General features: G+C 38.4%; 1 protein-coding gene across 3 annotated transcripts in view; it reads left to right on the plus strand.

Moving 5' to 3' along the window:
• The window catches only part of stxbp1b (syntaxin binding protein 1b), a 38,977-nt gene extending 35,448 nt beyond the window's left edge, over positions 1-3,529 (plus strand). Inside the window, exons 19-20 of one of the 3 annotated variants that reach the window (XM_084729254.1) lie at positions 285-420; positions 2,543-3,529. In XM_084729254.1, coding sequence (XP_084585380.1) covers positions 285-394 — 110 coding nt within the window. In that variant the 3' untranslated portion in view covers positions 395-420; positions 2,543-3,529. The remainder of the gene's footprint in view (positions 1-284; positions 421-2,542) is intronic. The other 2 variants (XM_084729253.1, XM_084729255.1) reach the window with 2 other exon arrangements.
• Positions 3,530-17,582: the final 14,053 nt, after the last annotated feature.

A 17,582-nucleotide genomic window follows, 5' to 3' on the forward strand; every position in this document is an offset into this window, starting at 1 on the left:
AAACAGGATGAATAAAAGTTGGATCCATCCTCCTGAGTGTTTGAATCTTGCTGATGTGTCTGTTTGGAAATCTTATATTTATGTTCCCTGTACTGCTGACTCAGCAGAGCTTTACTTCTGTGAAATGGCATTAATCACATTCTCTGTGAGAGCTGATATGTTGTTGTGACTCTGCAGGAAGGAGGGGAGGACAAGTGAATCTGCAAAATCATCCGCAATTCACCTTTCATCAGGCTTTTAGTAATATTGCATACATTGACCTTTGAGGCTTTTGTTCCCGGTAGGTTCCACCCACATTCTCACCCCGCCTAAGTACCTAAAGGAACTACAGCACCAAGACTTCCTGGACCCCAATGCCCCACCAGAGGGCACAGAGGAGCCGCCTGCAGAATGAAAAGACGTTTGGAAGTAAATACACAAGTAATGATGTGGTCTGTGGATCCCTGTGTTCTCCCATGTCAACCCGCCTGCCCAGTGTCCGATCTGTGAACCCTTCCGATCCCTGCAGTGTTTGCTGTCTGTGATTTTCACTGACAATCAAATGCTGCCTGATTGTGGAAAAACTAACCCTGGTCCTTGTGTTTCATGTCTATATCTCGATGGTTTAGTAGACTGTTCTGATGCATATTGTTAAAAAATGATGATACCAGTACCAATACCAGTACCCTTAAAGTGATACCAATAGAGTACCTCATTCAACACATTTTGTTTGCTGTAATTGGTTGCAAGAAAAACTATGGAAATAGTCGTTTTTTTCTAGATTTTGGTAACAAAAGGATTGAATACAGATATCAATTGACTGGAGAAATTTAAATAATACTTGATACTGGGTTATTTTTATTTTTATTTACCTTAAAGGTATTGAGTACCAATACCCAGCCCTCATGGACACACTTTAAAGTGTGCAAAAATCTCAGCTATGATTAATATTTTTTAACGTGGATTTCACAAGTGAAAGTAAAAAAAAATCTGAAAAAGGGGTTGGATCTACTCTTGAGGCCCTGTCTTTCAACTGGTGCAAAGCCGTGGGGCTCATGGCGCAGGTGGCATTCTTATCTTACACCCGTAAGACTGCAGTTGCCAGTTTTGCCACATCTACAAGATAGAAAATGAACTTGCGTGGGAGGTCTAAAAATGAAGACAAAACGAGGGTGTGACCAGGACACAGGAGCGTGGATTAGTAAAATGTCCTTGGAACATATTTTATATCAGAAATAAAGTGTTAATATTGACATTGTGTTTTTAAAGTAATCGAATGCTGCTTAGTCAAAGTTAGTAGCTATTTCTGATACTTCACAACAGTTAAACATTTGTAAAACCCACAGACAGAAATAAAGGGTGACCAATAGCATTGATTTATGAAAAAAAGAAAAAGTGATCATGCTTAAATTTACAGGTTCCCTAATTTCATGGTAAACAGGTGGTAATTACTAAGTAAAATATTTAAATTTTCTTTGAATTTATCAATAAATTACCCCCAGATTTCATGGTAAGTATGTGATAATTAATTAATTATGATACTTGCTAATTATCACATATACGTACAAATTTAAATAAATTTCAAATGTGTGAAATACCACCTACTTAGATTAAAATGACACTTGCTAATTATTGTGTACTTAACCATGAAATTTATGGCTAATTTGTAGGTCATTTGTGGGTAATTTCTAAGAAATTTCAAATATGTTACCTGGTAATTTCCACCTATTTACCATGAAATTAGGGAACTTGTAAATTAAAGTGTTATCAAAAATATTTTATTCTTCTATATACTTATATACTTCTCGAACCAGGATATGCGTCTCCTCTCTTTAAAAAAAATTTCTCTTTCATTTCTTCCTGGTAAATCTTCCGTCATGCTGCCTACACTTGCACTCCTGGCACACCTGCTTTTTAAAGGTGATGAGAGATGACTTTCTGATTGGTTTATTGCATTTTTGACCTAAAATTGCCCATGAATTAGTCAAGGAATTGGACACACCTTGAATAAATTAAATCCATGCTTAGATCAGCATAAAACATGGCCCTTGGCCTCTTTCTCCCCCAGTGAGAAAGTCCAGATCTGGCCTCATGCCCCGCCCACCACCGCAGTTTGCGCTAGGTTGATTGGTGAAGGAAGTTTGCGGCTGACAGCAACGATATTATATATGAACAATAAAAACTAGTTTGGCTATATCTATATAACACCTGAATCAGAGCTCCATCAGAACTACCTGCTTTTGATTCAGGGCTGCTGTGTCTCCAGATTTCTGTAACTTTCTGAGACCAACAATCCTTCACATTCACACCCGCTTCATGCTGTGACCGGCCAGCTGTGTGGAGATGTGCATTATTTTACTTCTCTAATGCTCTCTTTTTTTCAACCCATTCTTCACATGACTTCTTGTACATCCTCCTCTCTGACCTGTGGTGTTGTGTTGTATCTCACCTCCCTTTTTAATCCCCTCCAGGACTGTCGTCATGATGTGTTTCCCTGCCACTGTTCTGTGTCTTCCTTTTTTGTGTTAGAGCTGTTCTTACTATGTCGTCTTGTGTCTCTCAGGATCGACTGAAATCTTCACCCCTACTCGCCTTCTGAAGACCCTCAAAGACATGGATAAAGAACAGCAGACCAGTTAAGAAGCTCCTGTAGTGCTCCCTCCTCAGCCCTCATACAGCAATAAACTGACTTCTCCCTCCCTCCCCTGTCCTCCCCCCTGACACAACACATTAAGTATACACTGGATATTATATATGATTCAGCTGTTGTTAAGTCATGAATTCACATCATCATGTGTTGAATCTCATGAGTGTGTTAATGTTGATCGAAGAGATTTGATGGCTTTGTGTTGAATGTTGTCCACTACTGTATACTGTGAGATGTTTATTTCTTTGGAAAAAGTAATGTATGAATTAGTTTAGACAACTGGAAGAGATTCAGAGGTTATGGGCTGTAAAAGCAAATTGTTTACTGGGACAATTATTGTACTGCTTCACTGTTATAACAGGACAAACCTGTCTTTTTCATTGGAAAACTTGTGGATTTAACACATCTGTGTATTCACTTCTAGTGTATTCTCTCCCCTACCAATACACAACCTTCTTCTTTTATTTTCTTGGAGCATGCTATGTTTAATGTAGTGCTTTCCATACTGTAGCAACCATGCTATATATAGTACAAGTCATCAGATTTACAGTGATGTGTCTGACCTTGGAAATGCCAACGTAAAGCCACTCTGATGGTGTATTTAGCTGTAGATGAAGCATTTTGAAAGAAAAACATACAGTGTAGTCGGATTGTCTCTTGTGCATTATCTCAATAGTGTTTTTGTGTACTTTTTTCCTTTAGAGATGCAGTTTCTGATTGGTTCCCTGTGTTGGACCATCATGTTGTCATTGGTTACTGTTGTACTGTGATTCTCTAACTAGTGATCCACTGTGTATGATGAAAGTTGTCAGTGTTATGACGAGTTTGTGCTTTTATGTCCACATCCATGAACAATACTCGCTGCAGGATGTGTGTTATGCTAATAAAGTGGCTTCCATTAAACTCTTTGTCTAGATGTTCTTTAATCCTGTTATCTCCCATGTGGATAAATTAATATTATTAAAGGGACCCCTTCTCTCTGATATAATGGAACTAGATGGCACTCAGCTTGAGGTGCTTAAAACACCAAAAAAACCTCCAGAAATCATGAATCAGTCAGTAAGATAATCCACACACCTTGTTGTGAGCAGTTTCATATAGGAACTATTTTCTTTCTACTGAACTACACCCACCAACTGTATCACAGTGCAGAAGGAGACGTGCATCTACTCATGGACAAGAGGCTTGTACTCGTGATCGCATGGGATGTAAACATTGATGGCTTCTTCCTCAGCTGAGCTGAGCGTTAGCACTGCTGAGCTTGCTAGTGCAGTGCAGGTGGGTGTAGGTCTGTTTCAAGTGTAATTTCTTGGTGCTTTGATCACCACAGTGCCATCTAGTTCCATTATATTCCTAAGGAAGCAGACATCTCCAAAACTGACACCAAAACTAGAAGCATGCATTGAATAGGTGCAGATCTCCACCAGGAACCAAAAAAAAATCATATTTGGATGTAACCCTTCTGGGATAATTTGCAATTGTCATATTTAGCATATGAATTCTTGTGTTTTGTGACGTTACAGTAACCTTGACCTCTGACCTGCAGAAGTCAAATCAGTTCATCTTTGAGCCTAGGCGGACATTTCTACCAACTTTGAAGAAATTCCCTCTTGAGATATCATTCACAAAAATGGGGTGGCCTAAAAATAAAACGCCTGTGGCTGCCGCCGGTGTGGAGGCATACTGTAACACAGGTCCTTCAGCATGCAGTTATGAATGTGCACCAAAAATTTCAGCCGATGGGTCTAGTAGTATTCAAGATTAGCTGTGGACGAGCTCCAAGTCTGTTGGTCACACACAAGCAATCACATGATCCCCTCCAGCCTTATACCTGGCGGAAAGATCTTTCTAGATGGCTAAATAGCAACACAGATGGGAAGAACAGTGTGTATTTTGATTCTGGGTTGAACTGTACCTTATTCCACTCACTACCCAAGTCTGGATGACCAACCAGTGAATAGTGTGAAACTTATTCCACATTGTTACCCTGGTAGTGTGACTGTCTACGTCTCTCACATCATTTATTTGTGAGTTCAGAGACTTTGGTTGTTTGCTATACATCGTACAAATCATAGTAGAATCAACTAATCTTGTCATTAATTTAAAGTCCACGTCAGTCATGTTTTAAACAACGTATACAATATACACAATATAAAATATTCTGCAAGGAGTATTAAATTGTATCTTTTTTTTCCAAAAGAAGTTCAAATATCTCAAACCCCCACCCCTACCCCTCAGTAGCTGCACCTGTCTTCTCCTCTGTTTCGCTAGATAATCACAGTAACCAGCTCCGTGCAGCTTCCCCTGTGGGCGGGGCATCGCTGCTAATGACATGAAAGGTGCCACCCTTCGATTAACAGGATTACTTCCTTAGGTTTATTTATGATGTCATGTACCCAGCCTGACTGAATCCGTTTTTTTTTTTTTTTGAGACTGTCTTTGCTCACTGCAGCTTCAAAGAAATGCTCAGACATGGATTTTACTGCTTATTTCTCTCCTGACATGACTTGGAACACATTAAAAAACACCACATGGACATGTTAACAAGGTTAGAAACATGATTTTCACTGAAGGAGGTCTTTAATAAATATACAAGTTTTATCTGTTCAAGTTAATTAAACTTTACATGTTCTAATGAGTTGAATGAATGCACTGTACTGAGTTCAACATATAAGGAGACTTCCCAGAATGCTTTGTGTGAGAGTTTAAACTTTCCTAAGACCCTTCATTTTTATAGTTCAAAGAAAACATTTGTGTTTCAAATACACTTTAAGGTAAGACAATAATTGAATTCAGTCACTCCCCCCTTACCCCCGAAACGTAATAAGTTGTAATAAGTTGTTGGTTCAACTGAATATCAAACTTACTGAACCTTTTTTCTCAAGAACAACTGGATTAATATGTTTATGTGATTATAGAAGTTTATTTGGTTTCAGTTGTTGCAGTTGTTGTCAACTTGTCTTTAAAATTCAGTCAACTTATCATTTTAAGGCAGCCCTGACACCAACTTTTTAAAGTTAAAGTAAATAGTTTTCTTTTTTCCAGTGTAACAGATATTTCTAAAGAAACTCATTAGACTGCATGCCAACCTCTGCGCTCCTGTGAGCCGTGAGAGACGGGAATACACTGTCTCTGTACTCTGCCTCACAGCTGACAGACAGGCCGGTGCAAGCTTTATTCTGAGCTATTTAGAGCTTCGATGGGTCTTTTTTGGCTGCGCCTGACCAGACTGGTGAGCAGGTGAAATAAATAAGACTAGAGCCTGTGTCACTAGCACTGTAGAGGCAGGGGGTAAGAAAAGAGCTTCTGCTAATGCATCATATTCCTCCACCCATTTTCTCAATATTATCAGCATGCTTCACCCATAATAGCTGTCCATCAAGTGCAATACAATGCAAATTTGTCTCTTAAACATATTCAGCATTCAGAGTGATGGGCAAGGGACGTTATCATTAGTGGTGGCTTTTCTAATATTTTTGGTTTCATTCAAAACAAGTCTGTCCTCCCACATCCAGTCGACTAATAGTTCCAGTGTGTTCCTGAATTCAGGGACAGTTCACTCCAAAATCAAACAGTTTATTTTTTTCTCTGGTCTGTAGTGCTGTTTATCTGTCTATACTGTTTTGGAGGGAGTTGTCAAGTTTTGGAGAAATCAGCAGCAGAGATGTCTGTCTTCTCTCCAGAATAATGGGACAAAATGACATCAAGCTTGTGGTGCTCAAAGCACCAACAATAAATAACAAAATAAATAAAAATAAATAAATAATTAAATAAATAAATAAATACATGTGGAAGAACTCAACAGCAATTTTTCTTTTCAGAAATTGCGACCAGTTACATCCACAGACCTTGCTGGGAGCAGTTTCATGTAAGAATGACTCTATACATACCTGTTCGCAGCAAGGTCTGTGAATTCTAGTTATTATAATTGCATTTACTAATTATAATTAGTCATGATTTTTGGAAAGAGATACTGGTTTTGAGTTTTTCTAATGTATTCTTTGGGGCTTCAAGAACCAGTGCCATTTAGTCCCATTATATTGGAGGGAATGCAGACATCTCTACAGCTGATATCTCCAAAACTCTGCAACTCACAACAGATCTGTGAAGAGTTTTAGTCATCCAGGGTTATTGAAGGCAATGGGATTTGTTTAGGTTCTTGATTTGTGACTCATGAACCCACCTCTCCATCAAGTGAACCATTAGGATCACCTCAGTAAAGGTGTGAGTGGGAGTTGTTAAGGTCACCTGTAAGTTGTTGAATCACGCTGCCATCATGTGATGATTAGGGTCACATGAGTGTAGGTGGATGTTTGACTGGGGAGTGATCTCAGGTCTGCATTGAATGTGGCTGTTAAATTGTCTTAGACCTCCGCCTCTGTTGAGGGATGGTCTTTCCAGGTTAAGAAAAATGGCTTCTTTTCCTCCTCTCTCAAACCATTTGTCTTCCCTGGCCAGAATACAAACGCTGTTGTCCTCAAAGTAGTTTTTGTAGTAGTAGTTTTTTGAGGTGTTGTTGGACTGCTGGGTCCTGTCCTGAGGAACTCACTCTCCTGAGTTGTGCAACCACAGTGTGCAGCAGTTGTTTAGTTTCCCCAGTGTACAGATTTGTGCATTCCTCACTACACTGGACTGCGTAGACAAAACAGTCCAGCTTGTGTCAGGGTATTCTGTCCTTGGGGTGGACAAGCTTTTTGCCTCAGGGTGTTGCTGGGCTTGAAATGCACAGGGATGTGATGTTTGTTGAACATCCTCCTGAGTTTTATAGAAATGTGTTGAATAACAACATCTTTCCTTTTGTTGCTGTTTTCTTCTCTTCTTCTTTGTCCTTTGTCTTTTGTTGGTTTTGATAAAGGCCTGGTTTGGGTAACCATAGCCTTTGAGAGCTTTGTTAACCTGGAACCACCATCCCTCATCCCCCTATTTCCCAGGCAGATTATCACCCTTCTACACTCATGATGTCAGGGTGAGTCAGCAACTCACAAGTGACCTTAATGACTCCCACTCACACCCAACAACCAGAGGTTAAATACCTGAAACCCCCCAGTAGTCAGTTAGAGCTGAAGAAGCCTCTTGGTTGAGAGGTGAAATATCTTCAGGAACCTGCACTCAAATAAATAATTAAGCCAAAAATGTGGACTTCATGTATTTTAATTACATGTAAATTTTCCATGTAATTTCGATACATAAATTCAAGTTAAAAGATCACATTAAATGTGATGTTTTTCTGTCATATATAGTATATGTAAAAGATAACATGATTTTTTATTAAATTATGTTAATTCAAATTTCTACATGTGTTCATTTCATTAATGCACATAAAGTTAAATAACACAAACATAAACTTTGTGTTGAATAAAGGTTATGGGAACTTTTAGATAAACCTGCCAGCATTGGTGGTGCAGTGGTTAGCACTGCTGCTTCACAGCAAGAAGGTCCTGAGTTCGATCCCCCGGTTTGCTGGGGCAGGGCCTTTCTGTGCGGAGTTTGCATGTTCTCCCCGTGTCTGCGTGGGTTCTCTCTGGGTTCTCCGGCTTCCTCCCACAGTCCAAAGACATGCATTCTAGGTGAATTGGTGACTCTAAATTGCCCGTAGGTGTGAATGTGAGTGTGAGTGGTTGTCTGTCTATGTGTCAGCCCTGTGATGAACTGGTGACTTGTCCACGGTGAACCCCGCCTCTCGCTCAATGTCAGCTGGGATAGGCTCCAGCAGCCCACGACCCTTATGGAATAAGCGGTAACAGAAAATGAATGAATGAACATTACACAGGAAGCCAAGCATACTTGCACAATCAAAATGAGGAATTGTTCACATCCAACATTCAATAATGATAGTAAAGAGTGTGTGGAAATACCAGGGAAAATATGGCAAACATAGCTGTGCACATGCCAGACAAGTGTCCACCTGAATAAATCTGGCCAAGCCCTGGAGAAGGCAGCTCACAGCAGCTCTGGGACTGCAGAAATTAACAAGAGGAGGAAGGTTGACCAAAGAGAAGGGAATGAATTCACATAGGCAAACAAGTGTCTAATGACCTCTGAAAACACCAATGTCAAGCCACAATGTGGATAGCTCAATGTCCAGCGCTGTATTTGTGAGCGCTTACTGGAACAACTTTATCAAAACAGATTGGACCTTTGGAGTCTGTTTGTTACTATCCAAGGTCATCAGCACTTTGTGGAAGATATCAAATGTGTATTTGAGTTCCTGAGGATAACTTCGGTTGAATGTGTGATTAAGTCCAAAATGCATGGAAAATTTTAAGGAGATCCTCTTCAGGTTGTTTAGGCGCTCCATGCCCTCACTCACCACTCCAATAGCCTCTGGTTCGTCCTCTTCATCAGCACCTCCTTGGCAATTCTTGTTCTAATCTTTCTCTTAGCTTCCTCACAGTTTACAGTCTAATGGTGAAAAAAAGACCATTATGAAATAACGAAAACATTGTAAGTTAAATACCGAAAGCTTACACTAAAATGCTACTAACCAAGTGTGTTGTTGTCCTTCTTGAGGTTGACACGAAGACCTCTGACATAGTCTCGCTTTTCTTCAATGTTGTCTCTCTGAAAAAGAAGGCATATTAAATATGAGTCTCCAATCTTGAATTTAAGACATTTTCCTTTAAAAAAGGGGGCAGCACATTTATACATACACAAGGTATGTCTCTATTTGAACTATCAGGTTTGATTTTTTTTTTTTTTTTTAAATACACTATCCGTCAACTTGATGATTGGACAGTTTTGGCTATTGTCATCCTGCATAATCATGACCAATGTATGGGAAGTCAAATTTTGTTGACTGACAGAAATTTATGCATCACTACAATGCCTCTGATGTGTATACTTCGGTTCTATTGTGTCACACAGAACAATGTAATAAGTGATTAAGAACATTTAGCAAATCAAGAAAGAGAACACTGGAAAAATATTCTTTCGACTATTTTTTTTTTTTTTTTCATGTCTGACATTATTGCAGGATCACGTTCACACACTTTTTAATGGACTAAATGAAATGAAACAGTACACAGAGAACGACACAAGCACAGTAGTTTGACCAGCTTTTTGGCCTATTATTCATTGAGAATACCCATGCTGATGTCCATACATGTTATCCAATTATTTGCGTAAATATATATATATGGCTTATAAAGATCAAATAAACAATTTGTTCCTGCACAGATTTTTTGATTAGTTGATGAATTTTCTTAGTAATTCGTTTTTTTAATTAGCTAAAATCACATATCTGCCATCATAAAATCCTATAGTTGGTTGATTTGATTTCACACCACAAATGAACCACATCAGAATGTGCTTGGAACCAGACTGACTCATGCCTTTTCAAGCGGTCTCAGTCCATTTTTTTTCGCCATAGCTGTCCAATCAATGACTTACCTTTAATTCATTTGTAAAGTGTCAGTGTCAACATGAACCACACCAGGACTAAAATGCATGTAATTTTGTCCTTGATCCTGACCACATGACCCAGTTGTGAAAATACCCTGAAAGTTATAAACTGATTTGTATAAAACTTTGTGAAGAACATGGGAACCCTTTTCAACCAAGTGTTAGACCAAAAGGAAGATTTTACTTCTTCAATTGCAATGGTTTAATGCACTTTCCTTAGCTATCAGAGCCAAGAGCAATCGGATCTTCTTTCCAGCAGCTCCCACTCTGCTACCGAAGATCTTCATTAAGTTAGCTGTGTACTGTCAAGTTGTCCAAGGAACTTGGCTTGAAGTGGCAAAGTTGTGAAAGAAAAGGTGAAAGAAAATACATGAGATATCTTAACAGTAATGATCTAAATTTACATACTTGTAACTTGTTTGTCATGTTCATCTTTTGTTTGAATGTTAAAATGACTTCACTGAACAGACTTAGTCTGAATATCTGATCACTCACCTGAACAAAACCTGTAGAAGTAGATGCCTTAAATGCTTTCAGTGAAGCCTGCTATCCCATGGTCTCCTATATTATCTGCAGTTACTGACTGGATTGAGCTTTTCAAAAACTCTCCAAGACCTGAAAAAAAAACACCATGCTTCTCTAAAAATCCTGTACGAGGGGCTCTGAAAATTTTTCATAGCCATGTACCTTTATATCAGTAGTCTTGCATAATACAGCCAAGTAGAAAGAGCTTTGGTTTGGTGACTACGGTATATTTGACTAAAAAGACAACTCCATAATATAAATGTACAAGGACAATCAGAGAGAATGGATGCCTGAACCTGTTTCCATGGTGGCCATGCTTTAGGTTGCAACACTTAAGCTAATGTTAAGCTTACTACTGCTATTCTACAGACCTTACGTTCATTCACATATTATACCTTGAAAAAAAAAAGAACATTTTTCCAACATCGCCATCAGCTTCTCCTCTCTTGCCCGACTCTCTCTCTCTCGCTCCTCTCTCTCTCTACGCTCCTCCCTCATTCTCCCTTTCTCTCCTCTTCATGCATCTTCTCTCGTCCTCTCATCTTTCCCTCTCAATCCTTTCTTCTCTCTCCTGCATCTCTCTCTCCCTCCTTTCAGCCCTCTCCTCTGCACGTGCCTCTCTCTCATCTAACTCCCAGAGGAAAGTGACCCAAGCGTCACGTTTCCCCCGGGAGATGCCTGACGTCGATGCTTGGGGGGGAGGGGAGGGAGGAGAAGCCACTGCTGCAGGGCGTGCCACAGATGAGGTGATGAGGACAGGGGGGGTTATTGATGGCCTGTCCCCCAACACCTCATCCATGGCACCATACCACTTCCAATTGGCAGCAGTGGGTTCTCCCCCCTCCGTGCTCACCCCTGTGTGAGGAGCCTTCAGTTCCTATAATACACATACAACATGCACAGCACACACACACATACACGGTCATGGTTCTGATCATGATTCAAATGCTTAACTTTTCAATTATAGTCAAATACTCATCACCATCCTGTTCATCTAAGTTACATTGACACTGTAATGCTTTTATTATTCAACTCACTTTATACTTTTGTTTTAGATTCTCCCACTTCTTTTTAACGAAGGGAGCCTCCACCTTCCCCTCCAAATCATGGTCCGTGATGAAGGTTCTGTACAAGCAAAATATTTTTGGACATTTGTTGGCTCTACACAGCTACAACATCTTCTGCCCTCAAACCCTGCCCTTACACATATCCACTTACTAAAAAAACTTAAACTTAATTGATGTAACTATGCTATCACCAAAGAAACAGATCATAAAACTGTGATGTTTATTGAAACTTTGGTGATATCAGCTGTCTTAACTTCTACACAGCTCCTCTCTGCTCACCGGTGCAGCTCTGTCTCGCCCCGTCTGTGACACAGTGTGTCTGCTGATTGATCATGACTTCTAACCAATCAGATGTGCTGTGCTGTAGGCGGGACATTAAGCCAGACTACAGAGCATAGTTGTAGTAGCAGTAGTAGTAATAATTTAACCCTAATCCCATCACTTTTTTCTTTTTTCCTGATCCGAAAAATGATCTGGTGTTTGCAGCCAAGCCACGCTGACTGCCACGTTTGTTTACTTTAGCTTAACCAACTTTGCTTAACTTCACTTGTCCACTTGCCAGTCTTTCTCCTTCTTTCCTCCTCAGGAAAACAGTGGTGTCCATGTTGCTTCTTTGTGTGTCTTTGCCTTTACTCCTCGTCACACACTTGTAACTCTCTGAAACCATCTAATGATGCACTGACTTGCTTGTAGAACCACTCTGCTACAGAAAGCCTATAGAAAGACCTATAAAAACTTAACCCTCCTATCATCCTCAAATATCACTAACACATTTTACCCTTGGGGTCAATCTGACCCCAGGGATATTTACCTCCAGAAAATGATTTACAGAAAATTGTTGACCAAGTTTTTGTGTCAGGCACTTTGTTTATTTGTTGAATACATAAATAACCCCTTGATAATGAAACCTTGACCTGTCCTCTAGCGCCACCATCAGGCACTAGAGGATTAGAGGAAATTAATTAAAATTAATTTATCTTGAAAAGTTTTCATCCAAATTTTCTCAAATTTACTGACAACATTAATGACCACAAGAGTGCAAACCCTATTGTTTTTGGTGACGATGTGACCTTTCCTGCAGCGCCACCATCAGGTCAAATTTTCACTTTTAGAGTTAGTGTATCTTGAAAATCTTTCATCCAAACCTTTTCTAATTTGACTCTGTGTGACTCTCACAGAATGAACCATATTTATTGATGTTGGTGACCCCCGTATCCTCTCATAAACATATTTATTTATTTATTTTTATCTCCTTTTTTCATATTTGTGGTTAGTCACTATAAAGTCTCACTCACCCCTCCTTTTTTGTTATCCTTTTTTTGTTTATGATTTGTTTTGTTTTGTTTTTTTTTTGTCTTTTTTGGTTGTTTTTTTGTTTTGTTTTGTTTTTTTGGTGTGTGATGGGGTTTACATGTTTGAAAATTCACCCATTTATTAAACAGAAAGTCATAATGAGAACATTAGTCAGATAGTCAGAACATGGAACAGTTCTTTATGCCCACAGTCAAGCTTCTAGTCTGCACTACTTTACACAGGATGTGCAGAGAGTGTGTTTATGCTCCTTGCAGACATATTTCGTGCATAGTGAACAGGTCATGTTGGTCTTAGAATCATTTCGGATGGGACAAACCTGACACCTGTCAATATTGTTCCCCCTCCCCCATGTCATGTATCAACTCAAAAGTATCAACTCTGCACCTGCAGGTGTGGGGATGTAAGGTCACACATGGGTCACACACAGACAGACAAGTTTTACACAGCTAAAACAGCTTGGGGTCAAATTGACCCCAGAGGAACACTGATGCGTGTAATATGTGTTCAGCGCATTGAAAAAATATCATCATGATATTTTCTGCTTAATCAATTGTACCCATCAAATTAGGAAAAGTCATGAAATATGAAGCAAAAAACAAAAGTCAACTATTATTTTTTGAATGATAAACATTGAATGGGGTCAGATTGACCCCAAGGATAATAGGAGGGTTAAGCATAGAAATGTGATTAAAAACAAAAAGGACAGCTTTGTCATTTTCTGATGTAACTGTATTAAAATCACTGCATAAAATTAGATTGAAGCTAACTGTAAGGAGTTCTCCGAGTCTGATAAATAACTGAGATTTCTTTCTGGCTTCAGGGGCAGTATGAATTATGTGGTATTTTTCACCCCAATAAAATACAAAATTAAAAGCCTACCTGGGATTATTTCTTGTTTCCTAATTATAATAACATCTTGAGGTTTAATTTAGTCTTTCTCCTGCCATCACCATTACCACATTTTATTAGAATGAAAGAGGGAGAGCTTGTTTGTTCTTGTTACAGAGCACCTGGATGATGTATTTCTGCTTTTACATCAATCCCAGTTGAGAGCAGACTGTGATTGGTTTCCTTCTGTGAGGAACACAGCATGTGGCCAGTTGCAAAAACAGCAAAAAGCTCTGCTTAGCCTAAAATTAACAAGTAATGACAACCTTCTTAGAAATGTAGTGGAGTCAAAAGTACAATTTTTGTCTTTGAAATGTAGTTTAGTGAAAGTCAGAAGTTTAAAATACAAGTTTAGATGGGGGGGCATTGATGAACATATATTAGGGGTCCAACGGATCACAGTTGACCCGTGTCCTGTATGGATCGCCCTCTACGGTTCGGCACGCATGTGATCTGTGGACCACATGTGAGCATCATAGTTTTACTGTCACTGTTAGTTTTGTATAAGTTATAATACCTGAAATCTCAATGCAGAGTTGCAGTGAACAGACAGGACAGATGCTGCTGTGTGCAGCTCATCTCTGTGAAGAGCGACTGATTTAAAAGCCGTCACATCGCCTTGAGTGAAATCCAGACCATAACTTTTTTCACTGATGTAACTATGCTATCACCAAAGAAACAGAAAACTGTGATGTTCATTGAAACTTTGGTGATATCAGCTGTCTTAACTTCTACACAGCTCCTCTCTGCTCACCGGTGCAGCTCTGTCTCACCCCGTCAGTGACACAGTGTGTTTGCTGATTGATCATGACTTCTAACCAATCAGATGTGCTGTGCTGTAGGCGGGACATTGAGCCAGACTACAGAGTACAGTTGTAGTAGTTGATCTAATATATATATAGTATATACATAGTACAGCGCTGTATAAGTTTGAAATTTTTAATATTATCATTACTATTCATCATCATTCATCATTATTATTACATTACATAACTATGGTGATAATTACAGACAAAGATTAAAGACAAGTGCATTTTTAAAATAATTTAACCCTAATCCCACCACTTTTTTCTTTTTTGCTGAGCCGAAAAATGATCCGATCCGTGACTCAAAACTGTGATACGATCCAAACCGTGAGTTTTTTGATCCGTTGCACCCCTAGTTAATACTGTAGGTAACTAACTAACTAACACTGCCTATCATGTTAGTGCCATTTGCCTCATTGTAAAACCTGCTATTACTAACTGTTAACTGTTAAGGTTAAATGAATGCCTTCTCATGCATTATATTTAGATGACCATGATGAGAGACAGAGTCTGACTGGCTCAGAGGCTGGCAGTACTCGCTCCAGTTCACGTCTAGCTTCCTGTTTGTTCTCCTTTTTTCTAAATGAGAATCGATAAGAGAATTGATAAAAAACTGAATCGTTTAGCAGAATCGAAAATGGAATCGGAATCATAAAAATATTATCAATTCCCATCCCTACTGGTGTTGTCTGCATTTTGGTCCTCCACCTTGTTAAATCATAACTATGTACAGATCCAAATTTGATTACTAAGGAAATTACCTCTTTTTACAGTAAATTATACTCGTCTGCCTTTTCTGCAACTGATGCAGACTATTTTTTCAACCATATCAAAGATCTTATCCCCTGTTATAGATGAGGAGTTTGAAAAGTTATGTGAAGCTGATATTACTATTTTTGAACTGGACAAAGCTGTAGACAGCCTATCTTTAAATAAATCTCCCGGCTGTGACACTTTTGGGACCTATTAAAAAATCCTTTTATTCTTATGTTGACGGAAGCAACTAATAATCTGTAATTTCCTCCCACTATGAAACAAGGTATAATTACTTTAATCCCCAAACCGAGAAAAGACTCCAAAATATTGTATAACCTTAGACCTATCACATTATTAAATACTGACTATAAGATTGTAACCCTTGTTTATGCCAATAAATTAAAAAGTAATCTAGACAAAATTATAAATGACTCTCAATCTGGTTTTATGAAAGATAGATCTATTCACAACAACATCCGTTTGATTGATCTCCTAGATTATAAACATCTAACAGAAGACAATGGCTTTATTTTGTTTCTTGATTTTTATAAAGCCTTCGACTCAATTGAACATCCCTTTATTTTTCGATGCTTAAAACTTTTCGGCTTTGGGAATAAATTTCGTGCCACTGTAGAGTCTCTTTATGACAATGCAAATAGCTCTATTTCGTTACCAGGAGGTACATCACCAAGATTTGCTATCAAACGTGGAGTCAAACAAGGCTGCCCTATCTCTGCATTTCTTTTCATAATTGCCACAGAAATGCTTTCTGTTTTTATTAAGAATTCAGACATTGCTCCTATAAATGTTATTGGGTTACCTGTTGTCATAAGCCAGCTTGCAGACGATACAACCATTTTTATGAAACACCTAACCCAAGATAATACAAGCAATTAATACATTTTCCAATGCTTCGGGGCTTAAACTTAATTTGAACAAATGCAAGTTGATGCCAATTCATCAAAGTGATTTAACAGAAGCATACAACATTCCCATAAAATCAGCTGTCAAATACTTAGGAATATATATATATCTAAAAACCCAACTGAAAGAGAAAATATGAATGTGTGGAGAGTAATAGCTGAATGTCAAACTAAACTCAATTCCTGGTTATTGAGAGACATCAGTTTACTGGGTTGAGTCTTTATTACTAAATGGAAAGCATATCGAGATGTATCTATCCAGCATATTCTTTAGCCATTCCTAACAGAGCCATTAAAAAGGTCAGCCAAATCAATTTTGATTACATTTGGAAGAAAAAGATGCACTACATTAAGAGAACAGAGATGACCAAAGAATACAAAGATGGGGGCCTACAGGCTGTTGATTTTGATTTTATCAATGGAACACTGAAAATGAACTGGTTAAAATCCTTTCTAAACAATAAGAGCTTCTGGTATCATATCCCCAGAGAAATCTTTAAGAAACTTGGAGGCATCGACTTTTTTTTATTAAAATGTGATTTCAATATTCAGAAACTTTCTGTTAAATTCTCCGTTTCACCAGCAAGTCCTTTTGTATTGGAAACTTTTGTACAATCACAGTTTCACCCTGCACAACACACCGATATGGAACAATAGATACATTACAATTAAAAACAAATCTTTATATAACGAAGACTGGATGGATGAAAATATTTGGCCTTTAATTCATTTGATTGACAAAGATGGGCGTGTGTTGACAAATGAACAGTTTTTCCTTAAATATGATATAGTAGTTGACCGTAATTTCTTTGCATCCATAATGAAAGCCATCCCTAATCCTACTTTAAGTTTAATTCAGGGGATTGTTTCGAATTCGACTCACATATCTTCTAATCTTCCACATCTCCTAGTTGGAAGTTGTGACGTTGAGAGTGGTAAAATTCCTAATAAAACAATTAGAAAGATGTTTGATGACATCACACATCCTTTATTGTCTTTTCGAAACTCCATTAAACAAATCTTTTCCAAAGACATTATATATTCTTTACGCTCTAAATACTTAAAATTTTCCATAAATCCAAAAGCAAAAGAAATTCACTATAAAATTTTAAATGGTGTGTATCCATCTGGTGAACTATTACGACAGAGATTTGGTTTTGAAACAAATAAATGTGTATTTTGTGTTGATACTGAAACCTTGGATCATATATTTTTTCAATGTATGTTTTCTGAAGCACTCTGGACTGATAGACATGACTGGATGCACACAAAGATC

Source organism: Lutjanus erythropterus, chromosome 10 (genome assembly GCF_056507025.1).
Source record: "Lutjanus erythropterus isolate fLutEry1 chromosome 10, fLutEry1.hap2, whole genome shotgun sequence".
NCBI lineage: Eukaryota > Metazoa > Chordata > Actinopteri > Lutjaniformes > Lutjanidae > Lutjanus > Lutjanus erythropterus.